Genomic DNA, 26,170 nt, shown 5'->3' on the forward strand with positions numbered 1-26,170 from the left:
GGCACTGTAATGGTACACAGCCCGGCATATTAGGAGTGTGATGCCAAAAAATATAGTAAGAGGATCTCTTGGCACACAGGCTGGAAAGTTTATAAGCAAGAGTTGTGGGTGGGCTTTAGGATTGGAATGTATTAGGGAATGGGCAGGTTCCAAATGAATGTTCTGAAGGAGAGTGAAAGTGCCACACTTCAGGAAAGATTTGGATAAACTGAAGAAACTCCAAAGAAAAGCAACAAAAATGATAAAAGGTTTACAAAACCTGACCTATGAGGAAAAGTTAAAAAAAAAATGGGGCATGCTTATTATTCTTGAGAAGAGAAGACTGAGGGGGGGACATGATAATAGTCTTCAAATATGTTGAGGGCTGTAATCAATTGTTTTCCATGTGCACTGAAGGTAGGACAAGAAGTAATGCGCTTAATCTGCAGCAAGGAAGGCTTTGGTTAGAAAGTTTTTCCTAAAATCTAACTATAAGGGTAGTTAGGTTCTGGAATAGGCTTCCATGGGAGGTTGTGGAATCCCCTTCATTGGAGGTTTTTAAGAACAGGTTAGACAAAACTCTGTCACAGATGGTCTAGGTTTACTTGGTTTTCCCTCAGCGTAGGAGGCTGGATTACATGACCTCTTGAGGTCTCTTCCACCCCTACATTTCTATGATTCTAAGAGCTATGAGGGATACTTTCCCTCTGGAAAGGCTTTTAGACTTCAAAGGGTGCTTTGAAGGCAGTGAAACAGCCTGATGTATAGGACAACAAGGAGTTGATCCCTGGGCCAAATCATTGAGAGAGACGAGACCAAAGGAATAGTGTCTGCAGGTGTTTCTTTAAAAAAAATAACATTACCACTTCATCACCGTTGAGGGCAAAGGGGAGGTAGGCCCATATCCTCAAAAAGTAGAGGAGAATGAGAAGCAGAGCGAGACACACACAAGACAGAGGAGCTGCCAGTATCTGAATAAGGAGCTGGCACCTTCTTCAGTAGCTCAGGCATTGTGGGTAAGCTGCTGGCAGAAGAGATGTTCCACAGCATTCTTACCTGGCTTGATAAAGACCTCATCTACATGCTGCTGGAATATTCAATCTTTGCCCCTGGAATCTGCCTGGAGAAAGCTGAGCAATGGCATTTCTTGCTCCACTCCTTTCCCTTACTGTCTGTCATTTCTGAGGAGTGCGGAGAAGGTGCTGCCCCATAAACCCCTCCTTAGAAACCCAAACAGATTTTTGTAGGTACCAGTTATGAGGAGAATAAATCTCAAAACCAATCAACACAACCAGAGAGATTTACTTTAAAATCTTTTACAAATCTTTTTAAAGGCTCTGGGTCAGGCTTAGAATGAAATTAATAGGCAGCAGGTTTAAAAACAAACTAAAGGAAGTACTTCTTCACACAATGCACAGTCAACCTGTAGAACTCTTGCCAGGGGATGTTGTGAAGGCCAAAACTATAACACGGTTCAAAAAAGAACTAAAGTTCCCGGAAGATAGATTCATCAATGGCTATTAAGGGATGCAACACCGTGCTCTGTGTCCCCCTAGCCTCTGTTTGCCAGAAGCTGGGAGTGGACAACAGGGGATGGATCACTTAAGTGCCTGTTCTGCTCATTCTCTCTGAAGCACCTGCCATTGGCCATTGTCAGAAGACAGGATACTGGGCTAGATGGACCATTAGTCTGACCCAGCTTGGCCATTCTTATGTTCTCTGCTGCAGAGGGACACCCAGAGTTTGTCAGCTGCACATGCCTGGAAGCTCAGAACTCTGGAGAGTTCTTCTCAAGGGGTATTTTAAGCCTGACCGAGAGTCACATACCTCCAGCTGCTAGGGGGATGGGAAATGGTCCTTGAGAAGATCATCAGGACATGTAGTGGACAAAGAAAGGTTAAAACAAATGTGAACTTTTTCAACCAAGACGGCTGTGAGGTACCCCAACACTAAAATCTTGAAACAACAACAGTGATAGTTGAGCAGTCAGTGATGATGTAGAAAAGGGGAGAGGGCTCAGGGGGGAAGAGGAGAAGAATCAAACCTGCCTTCATTAGGGACGTAAATGGAAGATTTGGATTTAAACAAAATAAGCTTTTTAAAAAAAGTTAATATTTTCCTTGTTCATAAATTAACTTTTATAAACTGAAAGCGATCTCAGAACAGTTCTGTATGTGCCAGCAACAGAAAAAGAACTGCACAAACACACAGCCATTGAGATGGACAAAGGCCTATTATCCAACATCTTAGCTTAATAACGAGTCATTAATTTACCTCAGAATTAATAAATCTAGATCACTCCAGTACTAATGGATTCAAAATGAGCCCAGAGTTAGGACATTTTCTCTACATATTTTTAATTGTTAACTTCCTTTTCATCTGCTCTCTGTCTAGATATTTCTAAGGCCCCCCAATCACTGTATTATCTGAGCTACTTGTTCATAGCAAGAAGAAAGGTGCATCTCATGTGTCATTGAGATGGAGCCTTGTCTAGTGGTTAAGCACAGGACAGGGAGTTAGATTTGGATTCTCTTCATGGCTCTACCCTGGAATAGCTGTGACCTTTGGAAAGTCATTCAAACCTTGCTATGCCTCAGTTTCCACATAAGATTGAGGTAGGTGGTATCCTCCAAGAGTGCTGTAAGATTTAATTCACTAGTAATGGCTGGGGAGTGCTTTGAGATCCTCAGGTTCGGGCACTACAGAAGTGCAAAGTATTATTATAATTTGCAATTATTTATCATCCCTTTTACTATCAGTGATTTGTCAATAGATTATTAGATGTTTGTGTGTGGGTGAAAGAGATAGACCAGCAAGAGCCAAGTTTGATCATCTACTCAATTTGAGACTTAGATACAACAGAACCTCAATAATCCACAAATCTGATGGTTTCACTCTACATCTCAAAGATCTTGTAGCAGAAAGCTGCAGTGAGGTGCCATATCACCCAGATTTCATTACTTTATAAAGTTAACCCACACAACATTTAGTAGAATGCACTGAATGATCACAAATAGTTCAAACCAGGCAGCACTTATTAAAGTAACATGAATGAAATACATTTTGATGCTGTATCTTTTATTTCTTAAACTGGATTGGTCAGTGCTTGTTAACTGGTAGAATGCAGTAACTGACAACTGAGTGCACATTAGTGAGGTTTTACTGTGTTTTGTAAGGGAAGTCAGGGTGCTCAGATACTCTTTGATGTAATCTGGAGACATGGTAGCATGACAGCTGTTTACTGCTCAACTGAAGAAAGAAAGGCAAATTAAATGAGTGTCATTCCTAACTTACAAACACTGCAAACAATTCTGTCATTTTGTTACCTCACAAGTTCACTACTACTGGGTCAGGATGGAGAATAAAAGCCATAGACTTACCCTTTGTGAAATATTTCAAACTTAATTCCCTTGGTCTGAATCACTCTTCGGAAGCCTCTGTGATTTCGGTTAATGGTCAACTTGAACAGCTGATCATATTCTAGAAACAGGAGGAAAAAATGTGAGAATTGTGAAAATCGTCAAATTAAGCGACTAGATCTTTTTCAGTGATGGACACATTGCATTCAGAACTTTCAGCCTACTGCAATTTGGCCCATATAACACCACTTCGCACTTTCATAGCAACTTCTATCTCAAAAGGCCAAGGAGGTTTCAAATGTTAATGAATTAAACCCCACAATACCCCTCATTATCATCATCATCCCCACTTTACATATCTGAAGAAGAAATTAAGTGATTTTCTCAAGGTCACACAGCAAATCAGTGGCAGAGCCAGGAACAAAACACCTAGGTCTCCCAGCTCTGTGCTTTAACCATAAACTATCCTTCCTGGAGCATAAGACAAAGATCCAAAATGAGAAAGAAAAAAATGACTAATTCAGGAAAATAAGGATAACGGGCAATGTTTCACCAGCATAAATAACATCAGGGTAATTATGAACCACCAGAGATAGAAACAAGGGGACAGATTCCAATCTCAGCTACACTGTTGTAAATCCAGAGTACATGACTAAGAAATAGGGATCTGGCTTTTTTAACATGATTTTTGTAGTTACTATATTGAAAACTAGAAACAAAATGCTTTCAAACTCCAGGGAAAAAAAAAAAAAGCTTGGAATCCTAACCTCAAAGTTTATTACTCCCAATCATAAACTAGTGTTTTGGAAACTCAATGCAATTCAAATGACATGTGGTATGGAGGAAAAAAGGAGGGTAAACAGAATGACACAAATTTAAAGTTGACCTGCAAAGGAAGAATTGGGCTTGTAACTCGTTTTGCTTCTTTATTATGTATAAAGAAAGCCTGAAGGGATCTTAAAAAAAAAAAAAAAAAAAAAAAAGTTTTTCCTCCCATTTTTTTTTAATATTAGAAATAAGGTCTAGGCTGGAAGATTCTATGAGAACTATTTAATTTAAATGGTAAATGAACATTTTGGATAAAGGAAACCTTTGTTAAAGATTAAGTGCCTCTACCCCTTCAATTAAGGTGAGAGCTCACAATACACATGCTTCTGAAACATCTAGCAAGTAGGTCCTCCTGCAAGAATCTAGGAAGACCAGACTTGACATTCCTGCTATTTTAAAAAGGTAAAAACAAGTAGGGGAAAAACCCACAAAACTTGGTTTGGAAAAAACAAAGTACCAAAAAGGGGCACAATCCCAATTTTTAAAAAGTCCTTTGCTAGTCATCTTTAAGATCTGCTGTGTTGTGAAGGCAACATTTCTAACATTAGCAGATCAATACAAATGATTAACAAGATCAGTCAGGCTCATCCAGTCACTACCCTCGGAACAAATGATCAGAAAGGAAATAAAGTGTGATCTCTGAAGATTCGTAAGTGAATTATTTATGCATCCTTAATTTGTTTTTTTTGTACTGGTCTGTTGCCTAACAGGGCTACTATAGTAGCCCGAACCTAGTGGATGTAGCAAAGGCTCAGTGGTACTGAGCAACAAGATCATTTGATTAAGAAGTGACATGAACAATGGCTCCCTGCACTCGATGAGGGAGAGTGGGGATAGAAAGTTAAACTCCTACAGCAACTGGATTTACCCTGACAAGGCCTCTGGTAACTGAAGAGAAAAGCACAGTCTGCTCTTCTAGCATGGCTTACAGTGTGGGACTAGCCTGTACTCCAAAGTGGTTTTAAGGTGCAGAGTTTCACCTCCTTCCCCCAGAACAGATACAAACCTGGAGAATTGGTATTTTTAATTACTGCCGTTTTACTTTTCTGAGCTTGTTCCTATTAAAAAGAAAAGAAAAGAAAAAGCAACATTTACATAAAGCCACCAACCGTTGTTGCAAATACTGCTAATATGAAGCAGCAACCTTTTTTTTTCTTTTTTTAAACATATATGAAGCGCTTGAGTTGCCCGGCATCATAGCAAAGCTATTTGGTGCAAATGGAGAGAGCTGACCCCAGTTCTCTCTGATAAAAAGATTCCAATAAAGTTAAAAGGTATAGTGTATAATATTGTAATATGACCCTTCCTAATGTACGAACAGAGACTTGGCCAGCCACAAGGAAATAAATCAATATGTTCTCCACTATGGAAATGCAGATGGTGAGATGGTCAAATGGCTGGACATGCAAGGATAAGAAACAAAATGAGGTTGTGAGGGGCCTAATATGGGTCACCCCAACTGAAGACAGGTTGAGGGAGGCAAGGCTACATTGGTATGGACATGTCCAGTGGAGACCTGAGAGTTGTATTGGAAGGATGGCCCTTGCAATGATCATGGATGGAAGATGACCAAGGGGAAAGCCAAAGACTTGGTACATGGACCAGATATCAGCAAACATTAGAAGAGACCAATTTGCACGTCCAAACCAGGTGTACAATCATGAGTTTTGGAAGTAGGCGATACAAGACTCTGACCCTCACAGTAGGGACTGGCAAGGAAGAAGAAGAAAGAGCTTGAGTTATAGGAGCTTATCAAGGGTAAAAACGGCATGGGCACATTTATGATTCCAATATTTCTATTTCATTGTGGTAACAAATATAACTTTAGATATAGAACTAGCCAAAAGGAAATATTAAACACAAGTGCTATAGATAAGTGATATGGCCACACCTGATTCAACACTCTCATCATAAAACTAATTGGTGCTGCTATGAGACATGATAAACTATGCACATTCTACTAGGCGATCATTCTGTTCCTTCTACTGGAGCTGAAATAAGAAGAAGCTTTTGGTGCTGCACAAGGAGTCCAATGCAAGTCATTCAGGGAATTTGCCAACCATTATTCTTCCTGACAATCACTCTGCCACCAAAATGAATTAACTTTTAACCCAAAGCAGAGTATAAGCTAAATGTCCTTATTCACTCTCCAGAGAATGTGACCTAATTATCATAGCTACTTTGAAAAACTGATTCCAGCTATGAAGGAGAAATAGGTATATTTAAATTTTTGGCTAAGATGTAGTGATCTGGCTTTTTTAACACTGAAAATAAGAGATTAAAAACAGCTATACTGGCTTTATATGTATTACTTATAAAATTACACCTACAGGCCTGATTTTGTTCTATTATGCTGGTGTAAATCAAATGGAGTGACTCCAGATTGACAACCATGTAACTCAGATCAGAATATGGACAGGTCCAAGTCTCTTTTTTGCACCAGGTTTTTCCGCAGGTAATTTAATAAACTTCAATAGAGTTACTACAAGTTTACCATGAGGTAAGAATCAAGTCCTGTATATTTAAAGAACCCCGGGGGGCTATGATCACATGCTGCTGAGAGCTAGAAAATTAGGGCTAAATCTTCTACACTGTTATAGAAATATTGCGCCGGGGAGTCAGTGATAGAAGCCCTGGTACATCTTCTGGTATACATGTAGAGTCCCCCCTTAGCACAGACTGCTGCCCTCAGAAACTGGGGGAGAGGTATAGCACCCTGCACTGAGGTTCGAGTGGCAGACTTCTTTTCATTTCCTGGTTTGCCTCACATTTTTGTTAAGACAGATAACTGACTCCCCACCTGTGTCAGCTTCTTTGGGGCCATCCCACCTCACAGGGTAAACTGTATGTAATACCATATCAATCCACAAACTGTCAACATTAAACACACATACACACACACACACACACACACACACACACACACACACAAACATACATGTTGGAAAAAAATCAATCCTGAATGCAAGGTGTAGTCTGTGTGCAAAGTAACAGTATTTTAACAGTAACGGTATTTTAAAAACAGGTTAGACAAACATCGGTCAAGGATGGTCTAGGTATATTTCATTCTGCCTCAGCGTAGGGGATGGACTAGAGATCTCGTGAGCCCTTTCAGCTCTGCATTTCTATGATTCTATTCTCAGGGATTCTCATCAAGATAGTTGGAAAGTAGGGGCTGGCACCAATGGTTTTCCAAAGAAAGAGGAGAAAATAAATCTGAAATCATTTTGGTGTTAGTATTCAAAGGTATGTGTGTGTGGGGGACTTTCAAGGTCCAATAACATTTACATCTTTAGGGAGAGGGAGAACCTGAAAAGCTAAGTCTCAGAAGGCCCCAGTCAATGTAATGACAAAAATACCCTGAATTTTACTAGCAATTATATAAACACAGACAAATCATCTGAGAAAAGGTTACTTATATGGGCCAGATCCTGTCCTCAGAGATCCGAGCATCTCCCACTGACCACAGTGGGAGTCACATGCATTTATATGAGGGTAGAGTTTTTTGTCCATTTCTAAAACAAGCATCTAAAATGGCCGGAACTATTTATTTTTAACTAAAAAAAACAAAACAGGTTTGCAACTCAGTTATAATTCATAGCAAGCATTTACAACTTGTCAACTCCTGAAAGTAATAGGCCCACACCACCTCTAAGTTAAATCTGGCTCTATAACCTATTAAGATAACATTGCTAAGTAATGCAGGGTTTTGGATTGAGGCCTGAACACACACTCACCGTATTAGGGTACTGAAATTCAAATTTCACAAACGCGTCCAAATCATTTGGTGTCACACCTGTGCAAGACAACAGTCAAACAGTCAAGCCAGGGATTTTCAAAAGCACCCAATTGACTTTTAATAGGACTCATGGACCTAAATCACTTAGATGCTTTTAAAAACCCCATCCACTGGAACACTGGCAATCAAAGGCAAACATTCTGCTAATGCTCTAGTTGGTTCTGAGCGCATACATAAACATTTATTATAGGGGTTTAATTGCTAAAGGACCTAAGAATAATTTGTATTGCTATGAGGCTGGGATGCTCTTGAACATCACCTGCTGGTTGGCTGACGAGAGAGTCAGATCAGTCAAGCCATCTCAGAGCTTTGCAAAATTTTTACAACAAAACCTGAAGTCTCATGAAATTTGAACCTGGGCCCAGTTTCGAGCAAAGCTGGGACAACTTTAGGGTTCTGCCTTCAAAGCAGATGAAACGCTGCAGTTTAAATTGAGTTTTGTTTCAGTTTTTTGGAGCTGAACTGAAACTTGGGGGCCTGAGCTAATATGGACTGAAATTAAAAAGCTTTCAAAAGCTCTAAGTCAGCTAGGGTTGCCAACTTTCTAATCGCACAAAACCGAACACCCTAGCCCCACCCCCTCCCTGAGGCTCCGTCCCCCGCTCACTACATTCCCCCTCCCTCGGTGGCTCGCTCTCCCCCACCCTCACTCACTTTCACTGGGCTGGGGCAGGAGGTTGGGGTGGTGAGGGCTCTAACTGGGGGTGCGGGCTCCAAGGTGGGGTCAGAAATGAGGGGCTCAGGGTGTGGGAGTGGGCTGCGGGTTGGGGCAGGGAGTTGGAGTGCAGGGATGGGGTGAGGGCTCCGTCTGGGGGTGCGGGCTCTGGGGTGGGGCCGGGGATGAGGGGCTTGGGGTGCAGGAGGGGGTTCCGGGTTTGGGTTGGGGGACTCAGGGCTAGGGCAGGAGGTTGGGGCTTGGGGTTGGGGCACAGGCTTACCTTGGGTGGCTCCCCGTCAGCGGCGCAGCAGGGCGGGCTAAGGCAGGCTTCCTGCCTATCCTGACTCCTCGCTGCGCCCCAGAAGCGGCCAGCAGGTCCGGCTCCTAGGTGGAGGAATGCAGGCGGCTCTGCGCGCTGCTCTCACCCGCAGGCACCGCCCTGCAGCTCCAATTGTCCAATGGTTCCCGGCCAATGGGTGTGCAGAGCTGGTGCTCGGGGCGGGGGCAGCACACAGAGCCCCATTGCCCCCCTGCCTAGGAGCTGGACCTGCTGGCCGCTTCCGGGGTGCAGCTCAGAGCCAGGGAAGGTAGGGACTAGCCTGTCTTAGCTCAGCAGCACCGCCGACTGGACTTTTAACAACCCGATCGGCGGTGCTGACCGGAGCCACCAGGGTCCCTTTTCAACTGGGTGTTCCAGTCGAAAATCAGACACCTGGTCACCCTAAAGTCACAGTATTATCCCTAGGGCAAAGAAATTTCATTCCCCACCATTAACCTCTCTATGGTCTGAGAGAAAGGCTAGAGATCAGGATATGTTTCCTGTTCATTACCTGGGGGAGCTGGCAGGTTTATTCCCCTGACAATGATAAGATGCATTTCCGTACTGTTGAGTTCAGAAAATATCCTGGAGAGGGGGAAGGAAGAAGAGATACAAAACACCGGTTCAGTCCAGTAGCCTGGCATTTCCCAACCCACTGAAAGGCCAGGATTCCACTGCTGTAGTTCAGAGACATGACACTTGGCAAACATGAAAGGGAATGAGAGTCCTGGAGAAAAGCCTATTTCTACATAAATCTCAACTCAAGAATTGGAGAGGAGAGGGAAGGCAAAGTGGAAACAGGCAAAGACATCAGATTTTTGGTTCTGTGTTGGATCTGGGTTACAGATAGCATTGTGAAGGATGCCAAAGACAGGATCCTCAAAGACATCAGTTCTGGGGGAAAAAACATGGCTAAAGCAGGGAGAGTTGGGGGAAGATGCAGCTGGATTTGTCTTTGCAATAAAGAGACCTAAAATGGAAGTTGTGAAACAGCTACTTAATAAATCCGAAGAATCCTTACATTTTTAGAAGTCTTTTCTTAGGAATGTGGAGCAGTTCTGAGTGCCTGCCTCTTCTTTGCTCTGACGGGAGTTAAAACCCTCTATCCCCTGTACATGGATTAGAAATTAGTATTCCATCCCAGACTGACAAGGACACCCTTTGACTTTTCATACCTTATTATTTTAAAGGTTTTCTCCTCAAAGTGATGGCTGGGGGGATCCATCCCCTGGGCCTGTGCAAGTTGCAGAATCTCCAGGTCCTTTTTACATCCTTGTGCCAGTTTTTCAAACCTGTAAAGCAGTGGTGGAGACCACCCAAGGACAGCACACAGTATTTCACTGGGTACAAGACACAGACTGATTCACTCAGCTTCACCACCTCACACCACAAGTAAATCAGTGACCAACAGCCCACAAACACCAATCTCCTTTTGTACTGGAAAGCATGGCAGCCCCTGCTCTGCGTAGACCCAGGGAAGAAGTGACCACATGACGTGATAAATACAGATGGTAGCAGCAGACTTACCGGGCTGTTTCAGTTATGTTTCCCAGATGCATGAACTGCCTGGAATACTGCAAACATTTCTATTAACAGAAAAAATAAGTAACAATGATTATCCCATGATACACATCTCTGAAGAAAGATTTCAGATTGAGGACCTGCATGTTACACAGAAGAAGAGAAGAGAAGGTTACTCACGCTGTGCAGTAACTGAGGTTCTTCGAGATGTGTCCCCCTATGGGTACTCCACTTGTAGATGCAGCAGTGTCCCCTGCGCCCGGGATCGGAGATCTTCATCAGTAGTGCCTATCGGACCGCACATGCGCACCTCCCCCTCTCGCACCGTGCGCAGGACGTATATATAGCTCTGTGCGGTCTGATCGCCCCCAGTTCCTTCTCTGCCACAGAGCTTATGTTTTTGGCTCCGAAGCAGAGGGCAGGAGGGTGGGTAATGGAACTTCCATAGGGACACACACATCTCAAAGAACCTCAGTTATTGCACAGAGTGAGTAACCTTCTCTTCTTCTTCAAGTGATGTACCTATGGGTGCTCCACTTGCAGGTGACTAGAAAGCAGTGCCCCTAATTGGAGTGTGGCTGATGAATAGGCCTTGCATCCAAATAGATCTTGAGGTTTCCTATCTCTATCTGGATTATTAGAATGGGATTGGAACTGATGGCCTCTTTCTTGCACCACACTGACCACCAGAGAATTTGGGATGGGGTGCGAAAATAAGAATTTCGAATCCTTCCCTGGAACATAATATTTCCTGTTGGTGCATTTGTAGGTTGGCGGAATAGACGCTGGGGTCTGCCACAAAACCTTTGTGGGGGTCGAGAAGAGCCTCACTGATCACAGTGCGATCTTGGGAGAAGAGAATGTATGAAGTATATCCAACAGTTTATGCTGCTGGTCTTTAACTTCCTCCAATAGGATCTGTAAAGATTCTGCAACCCTGTGGAATAACTTCTGAGTGTCTGAAGTCGTCAGCAGATGTGGGTGGTGGGGACACGATAGCCTCATCAGGTGAGAATGAAAACCGTAAGGTTGGTGGAACTTCCTCCTCCTCATGTTCTTCCTGTTCAGTTGGTGCCAGCGGTAGTTCAACCTCTTAAGGGTGAGAGACCGATGGAGAAGGGAGAGGTGTAGGTCTCCGTTCATACTCCCTGGTAGGGTTCACGAACTGTGCCCTGTACACAGCCCAATGGTCATAATAAGGCCAGTTTGGTGGGAGTGTCACATGTGGTTGATAATAATATATGGATATATACCTATCTCATAGAGCTGGAAGAGACCCTGAAAGGTCATCAAGTCCAGCCCCCTGCTTTCACTAGCAGGACCAAGTACTGATTTTGTCCCAGATCCCTAAGTGGCCTCCTCAAGGATTGAACTCACAACCCTGGGTTTAGCAGGCCAATGCACAAACCACTGAGCTATCCCTCCCCCAATAGTTGCATCCATGGTGGCCACTGCCAGGCTTGAGGACCAGCGGGAGATTGTGTATAGTGAGGATAGGCAGTTACGAGTTGCCCTGTAGTCGAGGGAACAATAGAGCCCTCGCCTCTTCCTCATCACTAGGGAAGGGAGGTGCCATTCTTGGTGGAGAGAGGGAGGAGTGGCGTGAGTCTGGAGAGGAAGGTGGAAGTGGGGGAGGTCACACTGCATAAGAGGAGACTCAAGAGTGTCAGAGACCAACAGGTCCGTTGGGTATCTGAAGTCTTGGAGGGGGGGTGGGGGGGAGAGGAGAGGAGAAGAAGCATCATTGGTGCTGATGGAAGACAACACCAAAGGAAGATGTATGTCCCTGAGACATCGGTAGATGGCGCTGGAGGCTAGGCCGGTTCCACTGGTTTGCTCGGTGCTGCTGAGTAGGTCAGTGCCAATGATTTCGCTAGTGCCGAGGTCTTACTTGGTGCCAGAAACGGCATTGGTGCAGGAGCTCCTGAGGGCAGCTTGGCTTGGTCTCCCTAGAGCTGGGAAATAGTGCCAAAGGCCCTAGGTCTGCTCGGTTTAGACCGTTTAGACCATTTCTTTGAGCCGGTACCGGAGGTACTCAGATGAGCACTGGAGCTATGTCCCCCGTCAGATGAGGCTGAGGTAACAGACCTCACCGGGGACAGCGTTCTGGTGGGCTGTGCCTCAGACTGTGAGGAGGAAATCCGTTTATTGACATCCAAATGAGCAAGGGATGACATTCTCTTCAGGGGACGGGGAGAGTGAGGATCAGCAGATGACCTGGCAGAGCATGAGGGCCTCTCTGGGGAAGAGTCTGGGCCCGGGTTCAATGCCAGCCGAAGCAAATTCTACATAAGGAGGAGTTTCAATCTAATGTCCTGGTCCCTTCTGGTCCTGGGTGTCAGGCCAAGGCAGTGGGAACACTTTTGCAGGACATGTCTGTGATGTTACACCTCAGAGTCTTCATGGAAATCTTGTTATAATATGAATATGGCATAACTAAAATATGTTTTATGCAAGATGGGTCATGTGAGGTATCATTGAAAAGGTTATGATCTACAAAACGTGTTTATCCAATTTGTATGCATGTATCATTTCTGTATCTGACGTTAGGAGTACTGACTATGTAACAATTACAATTGTGTGTGTACTTGGGGGAATGCCTACCAGACAGTAGGCAATCAGCCTGAATGAGCCATTTAAGATGGACAATAGAACTTTGAAGATACTAATCTCCCACCTTCCTAAGGAGCTTCCTGGGATGTTGTTTTGACACTGCAGAGTCATCTGAGGATATCACCTGGTACAGAATACCACCTTGGACACTGCTGGTATTTTTCCACTGGAAACAAAGGGTTCCTGCCTTACGTAAATTCTATTTAAGGCTGGGGAGTAAGGCATTCAGGACTCTTCTCCATTGCCTCCCCGTACAAGAAGGAAGATTGCTAAAAACACCTGAAGGGAAAGGCAGGGGCCGAGTCTGCCAAGAGAAATAACTGGAACTCTAAGCTAGAGAAACTCTGCAACCTGCCTAAAACAACATTTAGGGTGAGAAATTACATTTTGTAACCTGTTTCTTGAGTGTATTAAGCTTAATTTGTGTGTTTTGTTTTATTTGCTCAGTAATCTGCTTTGTTCTGCTATTTGCTATCCCTTTTATCACTTAAAATTTACCTTTTGTAGTTAATAAACTTATTTATGTTTATTACAAATCCCAGTTTGTACAATTCATATCTGGGGGAGCAAAAGGCTATGCATATCTCTCTCCACATTGAGGGAGGGGGCAATTTTTATGAGTTTGCACTGTGCAGATCTCTCTATACAGCACAAGACAATATTATTTTGGGTTTACACTCCAAAGGAGGTGTGCACGAGTGCTGAGTAAATCCCCAAGCTGAGTCTTCGCACATAGAGCTGATTTCAGTCTGTGTCTGCAGCTGGGTGTGGCCTTACCTCTGTGTGTGCGCTAGAGAAGGCTTGAGGGCCTGGCACAGCTCAGACAGGGTGAGGAAACCCAGGCTGGTGGAACCAGTGGGACCCCAACACATCAGGTGGCACCCCGGACGGGGGGTTCAATCCATCACAGTGTCCCTCTCCCAGACAGCGGATACACTGAGTGTGGCCATCCGTGGTGGGGAAGGTGGCCCCGCAAGAAATGCACCTCTTAAACCCGGAGGATCTGGGCATAAGGGTGGAGGGAAAGGCTTCCCAGTCGGGAAGGGTGGGAAGCAGAGAAAAACAGAAACTCAAACTATTAAAGAACTGTAAAGGTAAAGACAAAATAAAAAAAAACATTTTTTTTGGATAGAAGAGGAAAGGAGGAGAAGAAGAAAATACTACACTGCTGCGAATTCCGTCCCAGACCAGAAGCAGTAGAGAGGGAACTGGGGGCGGTCAGATTGCACAGTGCTATATATAAATTCCCACGCACAGCGCAATGGGGGGAGGTTTGTATACGTGCAATCCGATGGGCACTGCTGATGAATATCTCTGATCCCAGCCACAGGGGGCGCTGCCGCACTTACAAGTGGAGCACCCATAGGGACATCACTCAAAGAACAACTCCCAGTTTGTCCAAATCTCTACAGATGACTCCACCCCCCCCCCATTTAAAACAAACAAACAAAACCAAATACAGTGTTTGCTTAGTTTCCTCTGCCTTCTGTCACTTTTTCCTCTAATAGTTTTAGACATGGCATTCACCCCAGGATTAGCTGCGCCCTAAGGATTAAGGCTAATGTTTTCAAACTTGGGTGTCCAAAATTAGACACCTAAACCAATGGCCTGATTTGCAGCAGCGCACAGCACAAGGGCTCCCACTGACTTCAAATGGAAGGACCTCTGAAAACCAGGCCATTGATTTAGGTGCCTAACTATAAACACCATATTTGAAAATGCTGGCCAAAGGGCTTATATAAAATCAACATTTTTAAATAGGAGCTGAAAATCCTACCGAAACAATGATGGGATCATGATCACAGCAGCAGCAAAAGCCAAAGAAACACTATAAATCATACAAAGCATTTCTTCCATCGCTGGATTCTTAAATAATGATGCCCTGAAAGGAAAAGGTAGTTACCTCATGCTGGTCCTTTAGCAGTTTTATGAGCTGAGTGTACACCTCTTCTGCCTTCTGAGAGAGTTTGACATCCTCATGGTGTATGAAGATAAAGTCACTCTCATCATCTGTAGGGGGTGATGGTAGCTGCACAATACCACACAACATGGCACATCAGAGCTCCTTGCAGGAACACGGAAGCAGAACAAAAGCAGCAAGAGGGGATGGGAAAAGTGTGAGGAGATCAGGGAAGGTGGGTGCGGACAGTGGTAAAGGGATATGGCATCTCTCACTCTAGGTCACTGGTTCCAATCCATCTGTTAGTTGCCACCAAGTGATGACTGCCCATGCAATACGAGCTGGTGGTCTCAGCTCAGCTGTTAAGATTACAGTTATTTGTCTCAAAGTAGCACCTTTGAGGCCAGGGAGCAAATGGGTCATGAAGCCTAAACTCCCCACTCCCCCCAGAGGTGGTTCCTTCAGGTCAGGATCAGGCACTTTTGGGCTATAGGGGAGGAAAAGGAAGAACAGCACTATGACTGGAGCTTGCACTGCCATTGCCTGTTCTGTAGCTATGTGGAAAACATCAGTTTCTAGAGCTGTCAATCTGGCACCTTTCACCAGCACTGAATTCACATGAGAAACATTAAGTTTTAACGCATTCTTAGATTTATGCAAGCAACAGGACATTTGAGATGCACAAGGAGCAAAGCAGAACATTTTCTTTATCGTCTCTACTAACCTTGGAAATATCAACAGATTTGCCGCTTTTTGCCAGCTCAATCTTTGGGTCTAAGTTCTTTGCTGTCCTGAGATACAGCTTGGCTTGTTCAAGGTCATTCTGCTGCTTTGCTTTGATCGCAGCCTTCAAGTATTGCTTCTTCCTGTTCTCCAGAAATTCTAGCTGTTCACTTGCTGAAAAGGAACAGCTATATAAAACACTTATCTGACATAACCATGTCAATGCACCATGTTCATTCTGTTTGATTTATACTGTGGAAAGACCTACTTTCTCCACACTTTTCTTGGCATAGAGGGTGTTGTGTAGTGGGTCGACTACCTCTGTTTCCCTAGAGTTTTATATTGTGTCCACCTATTGCAGTATCCAAATGCAATTACACAAGCTATGCACTTGCAGGAGGTAGTTTTCTCACCATACAAATACACAGAGCAGGCTGATAGCACTATTAATACCAGAAAGAATATACTGACTGAGGTATAGTCCCATCTTCACAGTGGAGCTGGCAGCATCACTGTTGTGTGCAATTTGCCCAGTCATCCAAATCCAAACCAATCAGACAATGTTGCTTGCTCTGGTTTTAACTTAGCCAAAGCAGCCAGAATACAGTGTGCTCAGTGGGGTTTAGAGAAGGAAAAGGTATTTTCATGCAGGCTCTGCAGAGAGTGGACTAAGCAAAACCTTGGTATCCCTCTGCACCCCCATCTTTCATAGTGGGTGCCTTTGCATTGCAGGCCTTAAATGAAGCTGCCTTTTCCAAATGCATCATCCTTCAAGAGGAGAAGAGACATACCAGCTCAGGGATGCTCCAGCTTTGCTCCACTGAAGGTCACTTTGGTATGGGAGCCTAAAGCCAGCTTATATACACAGCAAGATGAGCATGGCATGGTGTCACATCATCTCTGACATATGTGAAGTATGGGCAGCTGAGGGTGGCTCTGTATGACTCTGGGGGCCACACCTGGCTTGTGCAGGGCACATGTTGGTTACCCTAATCTAGCTTTACCAAAGCAAGATATTGGCACCTCCTGCAGGGTGGATCTGTCCCGGCTCCTGGTACTCTTTTTTACTGTAGAACAATTAAAGCACTGAGGAGAGACTTGTGGGTAAGCGCTACGTAACAACCATTAGCTGGGCTGCAGAGAGCAGGTATTATCTTACTATTTTAATGAAAGGGAGAGGAGCCTCAATTCCATAACTGACTAATTACATCTGAGGAACTCCATTTATACACTGAAATGATCATTAACATCGCAGCTATAGCAGCAAAAATGAGGAAGCCAAATCTAATGCAGACTCACAGATTTTAAGGCTTGAGAGACCATACATACGGATAATCTAGCCTGACCTCCTGCATAACACACACCACAGAATTTCACTCAGAAGAGAGGATGGTGTGAGCTAGTTGCTATAGCATTCAGGAACACATCCTCACCCCCAAGAAGTTCTCCATTACACAAACGGCCAGAGGGGCTCTGTGAAAGGTGTGCTTTGCTTTGAGGCATTTTCCAAATGTAGAATGAGAAAAGAAGACTAGGCTTATGGTTAAGGCTCAGCATTGGCAATCAAGAAGCCTGGATCCCATTCCCAGTAAGCCACAAAGCTCACTGTGCAGCTTTCGGCATGTCCAACTTACTCACTTTGCCTCTGTTTTCACAACAGTAAAATGAATATTGTACAGGCAGGCATTTACTGACCTGACAGGAAGGTAATAAGGATTAATTCATTACAGTTTGTGAGCCACTTTGAGATCCTCAGATGGAAAGAAAGAGAGAAATACTATGCATTAGCCACTGTGAGACACACAATACTGCACTCAATCAGCCAGCTGTCTGGACTAGCAAGCTCAACAAACTTGTGTGAATTCATTTGAAGTTCCGTAGTCAGCAGAGATGCCTCAGTTAAGCATTATGAATTAATAAGTTTATTGCATTAGAATTAATGAACCCATCATCTTTCTAGTCACCCACTTTGCCTCCTGGAAACAAAACCGCATAACTGATTAGGATCTGCTCCCCCAAAATGGAGTGGTGCTCCTGCTGAAGTGAACCAGAGCCACACATTCATGTCTACAGGCAGCATTTTTTCCTAAAACTTTAAGAAAACATTAAGAATGTTTGGTCCAAATGGACCAGATCGGTCATCTCTTCATCCTTACCCGCTAAAGGGAGATGGTCGTTCGATACAGCTTTGTCTGGTGCTGTTACAGGGGTGGATGGTGATGTAACTTTTTTCACACTCTCAGAAGAGTGCTCTTCCTGGGCTACAGCAGATGGCACCATAATTGGCTTAACAACTTGTGTTGGCTTCTCAGGCAGCTGAGCAGGCCTCTTGGCAACTGGGGCCTGTGTGGGAGGTTCGCTCTAGCATGGCAAAAGGAACTAAATGTTAAATTCATAAAAACTAATACAAGGCTCAGGCAACTCAAAACATTAATGGCACAGTCCACTACATCAGACTTCTGCTGTTACACTGAGAGTAGCAAAAGACCCCAGACAGACACTAACTCAGTCTAAAAGCGATGTCATGCCAGGTTTGGCTGCTTGCTTGGACAAGAAACAGATTAAACATGGTGCTAATTCGGAAGAGAGGCAAAGAAAGGCAAGAACAGAAAATTGTCAAGATATTTTTCACCATTTAAAATTACACTCCACTTGAAAATATGAAACAAATCGGTCAGTAACAATCTGAGTGGAAAGAACCAACCCAAAATCTTATGGTCGGTGTAGATTGCTAGACAGCATGTAAACCCCATATAAAATTCTGAGCCACCAGGAGGCAACTTTTGAGTGCTAAAGGGCTGTACAGGTGGAATAGCCACCACACAGGCAGTTGTTTTGAAGACAAAACCCACATATAAACGGATACAGGGAAACAGATACAAAGAAAAAAGGCAAGCCAAATTATGGTCCTATAAATCCCTTTAAAACAATTCAAGGTCTTTCATGTAGGATGAACTCTTTGCAATTCTCACCTCATCAAAAGATAACCCCTCCTTTACACTCCCAGCTGATTCTTACGGTCTCCCCCGAGAGACCGGAATGCTGTACTCTTCTGGCTTCCAGAAGAAAGGTATTTTATTGCAATACCTCACCCAGCTGGAAATCCAATAGCTTCTTCTCCACCCACAAGAAGATGTGTTTTTTTTTTAAATTATACATATTGGTAAGTAAGTCAAACCTCCACCTCTTCATCTTCATCTTCTTTCTCCTCCATGTTAGCCAGATGGTTGGCGCTTTCCAGCACGGCAGCTATTGTACTGTCGCCATCTGTGGGTGTCACACCAGGAATGGGGGGGAATCCTGAGACGGAAGGAGATATGGTTCAAAACAACCAAATAAAACAAACCTTGAATTCTGTACCTTTTGCCCTTTCCAGGGATGTAAGTCTTTCTCTCTGTCATCATCCCTTCAGGATCAGTGCTTGGAAAAGCACCACGGTTCTGAAAGTATTTATCATCATCCAACAGCAACCCCTCGGAAAGTCTTTCCCACATAATTTTAGAAGTCAATGCCTCATGAATCACAAAAGGCAGAGACAAACGCTATGCACTATTTGAAAACTGATATTCTCGCTTTCCCAGTGGTATTACACATTCATAACAATGATATTTCACTATTATTGGACTGTTAGACATGCACTGATTTCTCAGTCTAGCTGCTTTTTTGACACAGGATTAGGCCTGAGTAGCCAATCCTGATTTGTGTAATTTTCAATCCCTGTTACGCCTTATTTCCCCAATAACTATTACTGTGTGTGCTCTACTGGAACGTCAGAGCAATGCTACATCCCACTGCAGCTCAGCAGTTTCAGCAAGAGCAGCACCACAGTAGTAAAGAAATATTAAACCCATTATAATTCTTTTGACCATTTTCTGTCCTTTTGAAGGGGAGTGAACGTCTTTGATAATGGGAGACAGTCTTTAATTTCTAAGGCCTTGTCTACATTGCCACTTACAGCGCTGAAACTTTCTTCACTCATGGGTGTAACACCCCCCCCCCCAAGCGATGAAGTTTCAGCGCTGTAAAGCAGCAGTGTAGATAGTGCTACAGCGCTGATAGCGCTGGTAACTATTTCTCTCGTGAAGGTGGTTTTATTACAGCGCTGGGGGAGCTCTGTCCCAGCGCTGAAGCTGCGACTACACGGCAGCACTTTAACGTCAGCTGTGTAGACATACCCTAAGTCACCAGTTCAAATCCAGCCTGGGTCAGTAGTGACCAGAGTTACCACTATAAGATAGCTATTTGATGGCATTCACATTGCTAAAATCATTCTTGTTAGTAGTCTCAGCAACCAGGCCAAGGACTGGCTGAGACCAAACTGCTCTCTCCCCGCAGAGCTAGCTACTCCAGGGGAGAGGGCAGGTTTGAGGTATATTGCAGAGCAGCCTGTTCAGCACCTGATCCATGACTAAACAGAGGATTTCGGTCTCTAAAGCTGTCATGTCTGGCACCTTTCCAAGTTCAGATGCAGTGAAATGCACACAAATATCCTCCACACCTAACACAACATTGCTGGTTTCAGTGGGTGTTCATGTAAGTCACATATGCCCTTAAAAGCCTGGTTTGGAAAATATTTACATAGCCAAGATGTGTGAAGAAGTTTAGGAATTATGTTACTTTCCCACTGGTTTATACATATAGCAGTTTTCTCTTAAAGGCATTGACATTTCACAGGAAACAGGCCATGTTTTACAAGTTGTGGTTGTTTGTGTTTTTTTAAACACATTAAACCATCACAGCCACCTAAAAAACTTGGCACAGGGATTAAAATAGGTTGCTGTGCCAAGTACATCCCCTGGAAAGAGAGAGCTGGGCATGGTGATCAAAGGAGTGATATCATGATGTTCAGATACAGTGATGAACATGGCAGGATATGGAACTGCCAGGATAGAGGATATTGAATAGCTGAAGTTAGAGACAGAGAATTCCTATTAGGCCATCTTATCCATCCCCTTATGAATGCAGGATCATTCTTTACAGCAGGGGTCGGCAACGTTCGGCATGCGGCTCGCCAGAGTAAGCACCCTGGCGGGCCGGGCCAGTTTTATTTACCTGCTGACGCGGCAGGTTCGGCCGATCGCGGCCCCCACTGGCCGCGGTTCGCCGTCCCGGGCCAATGGGGGTGGCGGGAAGCGGCACGGGCGAGCGATGTGCTGGCCACGGCTTCTCACCGCCCCCATTGGCCCGGGACGGCGAACCGCGGCCAGTGGGGGCCGCGATCGGCCGAACCTGCCGCGTCAGCAGGTAAATAAAACTGGCCCGGCCCGCCAGGGTGCTTACCCTGGCGAGCCGCGTGCCGAACGTTGCCGACCCCTGCCTTACAGTATAGAGAACAGAAGAAAGGAAGTGGGGCTAGTCCTGGGTTCTATTCCTGGCCCTGTCACTGACTTTTAACGTGACCATGCCGGGTCACTTTGCCTCTGTGTGTCTTAATTTCCCCAACTGACCTTGGGGAATAACAACACTGACCTTCTTCATAGGTAGGGCCCTAACAAATTCATGACCATGAAAAACGCATCACGGATGATGAAATCGTGTCTCCCACCATGAAATCTGGTCTTTTGTGTGCTTTTACCCTATACTATACAGATTTCATGGGGGAGGCCAGCGTTTCTCAAATTGGGGGTCCTGACCCAAAAGAGAGTTGAAGGGGGGGTCGCAAGGTTATTTTAGGGGGGTCACGGTATTGCCACCCTTACTTCTGCACTGCCTTCAGAGCTGGGCGGCTGCAGAACTGCAGCTGTTGGCCAGGTGCCCAGCTCTGAAGGCAGTGCCCTGCCAGCAGCAGAACAGAAGTAATACCATATGTGGCAATACCATACGATGTCACCTTCACTTCTGCGCTGCTGCCTTCAGAGCTGGATGGCCAGACAGTGGCAGCTGCTGACTGAGGGCCCAGCTCAGCAGGCAGCAGCGCAGAAGTAATGGTGGCAATACCATACTATGCCATCCTTACTTCTGCGCTGCTGCTGGCAGCTGCTCTGCCTTCAGACCTGTGCTCCTGGCCAGCAGCCACTGCTTTCCTGCTGCCCAGCTCTGAAGGCAGCACCGCCACAAACAGCAACCGCAGAAGTAAGGGTAGCAGTACTGCAACACCCCCTACAATAACCTCACGAACCCCCCACAACTCTTTTGGGTCAGGACCCCGACAATTACAACACTGTGAAATTTCAGGTTTACATAGCTGAAATCATGAAATTTACTATTTTTAAAATCCTATGACTGTGAAATTGACCAAAATGGACAGTGAATTTGGTAGGGCTCTACTCACAAGGGTGTTGCAAGGTATATTTAATAGGTGTAAATAGACTTATGCCTACTGTAGACCTGGAAATACCTGCTAGAACATCTCCAGGGATTTCACAACTCCCTACAAATAAACTAAAGAGCAAATATTCCCAGTGCTTCCCCTCCCCCAAACTGGGCTAGCGGATGGGGCAGAGAGTAACCACTCAAGCGCTTGCCTATTGTTAAATCATGCTCTCCAACTTGTCTGAGTAGGGCCAGCTGGAGCACTGTTCAAATGTTCACACTTCCTTACAAACAAGGTCACTAGCCAAGAATATGCAACCATGTGAAAAAATTAACAAGCGTAATAAGCAGTTCTGCAGTGTATTCTTCAGTGCTGTCATAGAGCCAAGCCAGTCTTCTCACTGTGAAACAGGAGGAGGAGCTCAATGGGCTTCTGAAGCAATACTGCCAGAAGTCCTCTGAGTCCTAACAAATAAGGGAAATGTTGGTGATAGGGTATTTCATATACACACTTACCAGTGGGAACTGGTAATTCAGCAAAATTCACTTTTCTCCCTGCTTTATGGGTTCTTATGGCATCTTGGTATTGCTGCAATCAGAGATGTGGTTAGGCATAGGCTGGACTTGGCTATTGTTAAGTTAGCAGTCATTTCATGCTCAAACTAGGAGAAACATTGATGCAGAATGTAGGGTACTTTGCTACAAAGTCACGTGCTGCTTTCCAAGTCCTTTGTGCACTGCAGGTTTTCTACACAGACATGAATCTTTGCCGCACTTGTTGCTAGGACCGGCATGGGCCTTGAAGGGCGGCAGAAGCCACAAAGGCAGACAGTGAGCAAAATAAGTGTGTCTCTCATCTTTCTTCTTAGTGGCCTCTCCACTCCCTAGGCCAGTGGTCCCCAAACTGTGGGGCGCACCCTGAACATTCAGGGGGGTGCACAGGGGGCCCAGGTTAGTCCCCATGTGGGGGGCGGGGAAGGAGTGCCACCCAGCTCTGCCCCTGATGCCACCCCCCAAGCTGCGGCCCTGTCCCCCAGCCGCGGCCCTGCTCCACCCTCATTCAGAATGGCCCTCTCTGTCTCCTGGCCAGCTCCACTTCCTAGCCCCAGCTCCTCCCCCATCCCCAGTTCTGCCCCCAGCTCTGCCTTCAGCCCACACTCCTCTGCTGAGGAAGGCATGACTATGCAGTAATGGAACAGGGGGTGCAGAGAGATTCCATTACTGGTCAGGCAGGCATGACAGTAACTGCTCTAGGTAACGAGCCTTTCCCTCACACTACACCAATAAACAAAACACAGAACAAAAGACATTTCTCTGCAGAAGCGTGTCCGCAAAAAGCCTCAGAACTCCAAGGACTGGATAATTAGAGACAATTTTTCAGCCCCCCCTTTTTTTTATGAGCCTCCAATTCTGCACTAATGATTGTACCCACAACAGAGGTCCCTTATATGTCTATGTCCCTGTGTTCAAGCCCACAGAAATGGGAGAAAAGTGTCTGAATACCCAACCCTTAACATCCCTCAATTTCAACAGGTTCACACATTAACTACTTGTGTCCCATTGAGCCTAGTACAAATTGCTTGATATACATCCCATGAAAACCACCTAGGGGACTGGCGCTCCCACCTTCATAGGAGCCCCACTGCCTTCTGCAGTGGCAAACGAGAAACAGCATCAAAAAGGTTACACTGGATTTAAAGTCTATTATGCAGACAGAAGGGATGGCTGAGGAGTCTAAACATCATGTTTTAAAGATCCACTCCTCCTTAGACTCTCAGCCTCCAGTCAGTTATGTCAGCACTACATTCTATAGGCAATTTACAAGGCAGGAATTCTCTGGATGGGAACTTAAAGACCAAGGTTCTACATGGAGGAGTAAAACGCCATATCCATGTAGGGGTTTGCACAAGTGTCTTTGGACAAAAGGTCTCCTCCTCCCGCACTGTTCTGCCTTGAAGAAGCACTGAATTTCAATGGGGTTATATGTGAACAGTTTATAAAGCATTTCATTGATACAGAGATGTGTGCAGGAAGGAGCAGCAGCTTAACTATTTTAGCTCATTCCAACTGGCAGGACAATATACACAAATGATTTCAAATCCTTTAATGCTTTGCTGGCCAGCTCCAGAAGCCAAGTTACTTGCTGTGCTTCCCTTTTACCTTGGCTATCCTCTCATGCATCCTGCCTTTCCGATCATTCCCACTTGCTTTGGCCTGTGCTGCTGCAGATCTGTATTTCTCCAACCTCTGCTGCAAAGCTTCCAGCACAGTTTTCGGCTGCTGAGCAGACACTAAAATAATATAGACAACGAAATGCCACATGATTGAGACTTCAGAACACGTGCCAGCTGCCTCCATTCCCCGCCTTCCCCAACCTCCTGCAGAGCCATTGACACAGAACTGAAATCCTGTCAAGGGCTAGTTTTATTACATAAAAGCACCACAGAGCTTTATTACTGATTAAGTGTTAATAAACCTTTTTCTTCATAAAGAAGAAGTTATTCACCTTGTGCAGTAACGATAGCTCTTCGAGATGTCTCCCCCTATGGGTGCTCTACTGTAGGTGTAATTGCATCCCTGTGCTGCTGATTGGAGAATTTCGGTAGCAGTGTCCGTTAGGTCTGCACATGACTCTCTCCTCGTGCCCTGCAACGAGGCTAGCCAGCGCATGTGGGCTAACCCTCTTCAGTTCCTTCTCTACTACAGAGTCATTGATAAGTACTCTGAAGTAGAGGAGAGGAGGATGGGTTGTGGAGCACCCACAGGGGAACACATCTCGAAGAACCATCATCACTGAACAAGCTGAGTAACAACTTCTTCTTCTTCAAGTAGTGTTCCTATAAGTGCTCCACTGTAGGTGACTCCTATGCAGTACCCATATGGAGGCCTGGGACTTCAGAGTCAGGTCAGTTACAGATGACAGTACTGTGGAGCCGAAGAAGAGGCAGAGTCCCCAGTGATCGCATAATGTTCTGCGAAGGTATGGACTGATGCCCATGTCACTGCTCTACAGATTTCTGATATAGGGTCATTCTTAAAGAAGGCAACAGATGAGGAGATGACCTTATGGAGTGTGTACAAACAGTATCTGGAGGGGTCATATTGCTAACTTGTCTGATATAGTTCGAGACCCACTTGGAAAGCCTTTGGGCTGATATTGCCAAGCCCTTGGACCTTTCCGCGAAAAATCTGGGGGACTTCCTGAAGGCCTTCGTTCTGTCCAGGTGGAAGGCTAGGGCCCTTCTGACATCTCAGGTATGTAATATAACCTCGCTGTTGTCTCAGTGAGGCTTAGGATAGAAGGTTGGAAGATGAATCAATTGGTTCATGTGGAATGGGGAGGTTACCTCAGGGATGAATTTTGGATGTGGTCTGAGTGTAACCTTGTTCCAAAAGAATACGGTATAGGGGGGATGTGCCATCAGAACTGCTATTTCTCCTATTCTCCTGGCCAAAGTAATCCCTATCAGGAAGGCCGTTTTCATTGAGAGGTAAGTAAGCGAACAAGTGGCCATGGGTTCAAAGGGAATGCCTGGTCAGTCCTTTCAGTACCAGGTTTAAGTCCCATATGGGAGTGGGAAGCCGAGTTTGTGGAAAGAGGTTTACTATACCCTTGAGGAACCTTTTGGTGGTCGCGTATGACAGAACTGAGTACCCCTCTACTGGATGGTGGAAGGCTGTTAAAGCCACTAAGTGGACTCTAAGAGAGCTTATACACAGCCCCAGTCTTTTTATGGCCAGTGCATAATCTAAGATGTGTGGAAAGGTTGTGGATGTCGGGGAGACGTTTGTCGGGACGTACACCAAATCCAAAAGCTGGACCATTTTTGCAGTTAAGAACGCTGTGTTGAGGATTTTCTGCTGTGTAATAATACCTCTTGCACTTCCATCGAAGAGGTGCTCTCTAGGCATTTGAACCAAGAAGGAGCCATGCCTTGAGGTGGAGAATCACCAGGTTGGGATGTAGGGTATGTTCTTTATTCTATAAGAGGAGATGCAGAGTGAGTGGGAGAGAGATTGGAGATTGGTGGGCATGTTGCAAGCCCTGACAGGTAAGGGTACCAGGTCTGTCTCGACCACACAGGAGCGATTAGAATGACGTGCTCCCTTTCTTTTTATTTTCAGTAGGACCTTCGATAGCAGGAGAAAGAGAGGGAAGACATACAGGAGGTCCCTGTTTCAAGGGAGGAGGAAAGTATTGCCTAGGGAGTATTGTCCT

The 26,170-nt window shown here is 45.0% G+C and overlaps 1 protein-coding gene across 1 annotated transcript in view; it reads right to left on the bottom strand.

Annotated features, from left to right (window-relative positions):
* Positions 1-26,170, bottom strand: part of CC2D1B (coiled-coil and C2 domain containing 1B) — a 71,694-nt gene that overhangs the window by 9,700 nt on the left and 35,824 nt on the right. Inside the window, exons 11-22 of the mRNA XM_065409182.1 lie at positions 24,112-24,242; positions 22,468-22,540; positions 18,878-18,999; positions 17,856-18,060; positions 15,701-15,873; positions 14,980-15,105; positions 10,470-10,528; positions 10,118-10,234; positions 9,454-9,527; positions 7,904-7,962; positions 5,173-5,224; positions 3,360-3,459 (exon numbers count right to left, since the gene is read on the bottom strand). Of these exons, the coding sequence (XP_065265254.1) occupies positions 3,360-3,459; positions 5,173-5,224; positions 7,904-7,962; positions 9,454-9,527; positions 10,118-10,234; positions 10,470-10,528; positions 14,980-15,105; positions 15,701-15,873; positions 17,856-18,060; positions 18,878-18,999; positions 22,468-22,540; positions 24,112-24,242 (1,291 nt within the window). The remainder of the gene's footprint in view (positions 1-3,359; positions 3,460-5,172; positions 5,225-7,903; positions 7,963-9,453; positions 9,528-10,117; positions 10,235-10,469; positions 10,529-14,979; positions 15,106-15,700; positions 15,874-17,855; positions 18,061-18,877; positions 19,000-22,467; positions 22,541-24,111; positions 24,243-26,170) is intronic.

Source organism: Emys orbicularis, chromosome 8, assembly GCF_028017835.1.
Source record: "Emys orbicularis isolate rEmyOrb1 chromosome 8, rEmyOrb1.hap1, whole genome shotgun sequence".
In the NCBI taxonomy this organism is placed as follows: domain Eukaryota; kingdom Metazoa; phylum Chordata; order Testudines; family Emydidae; genus Emys; species Emys orbicularis.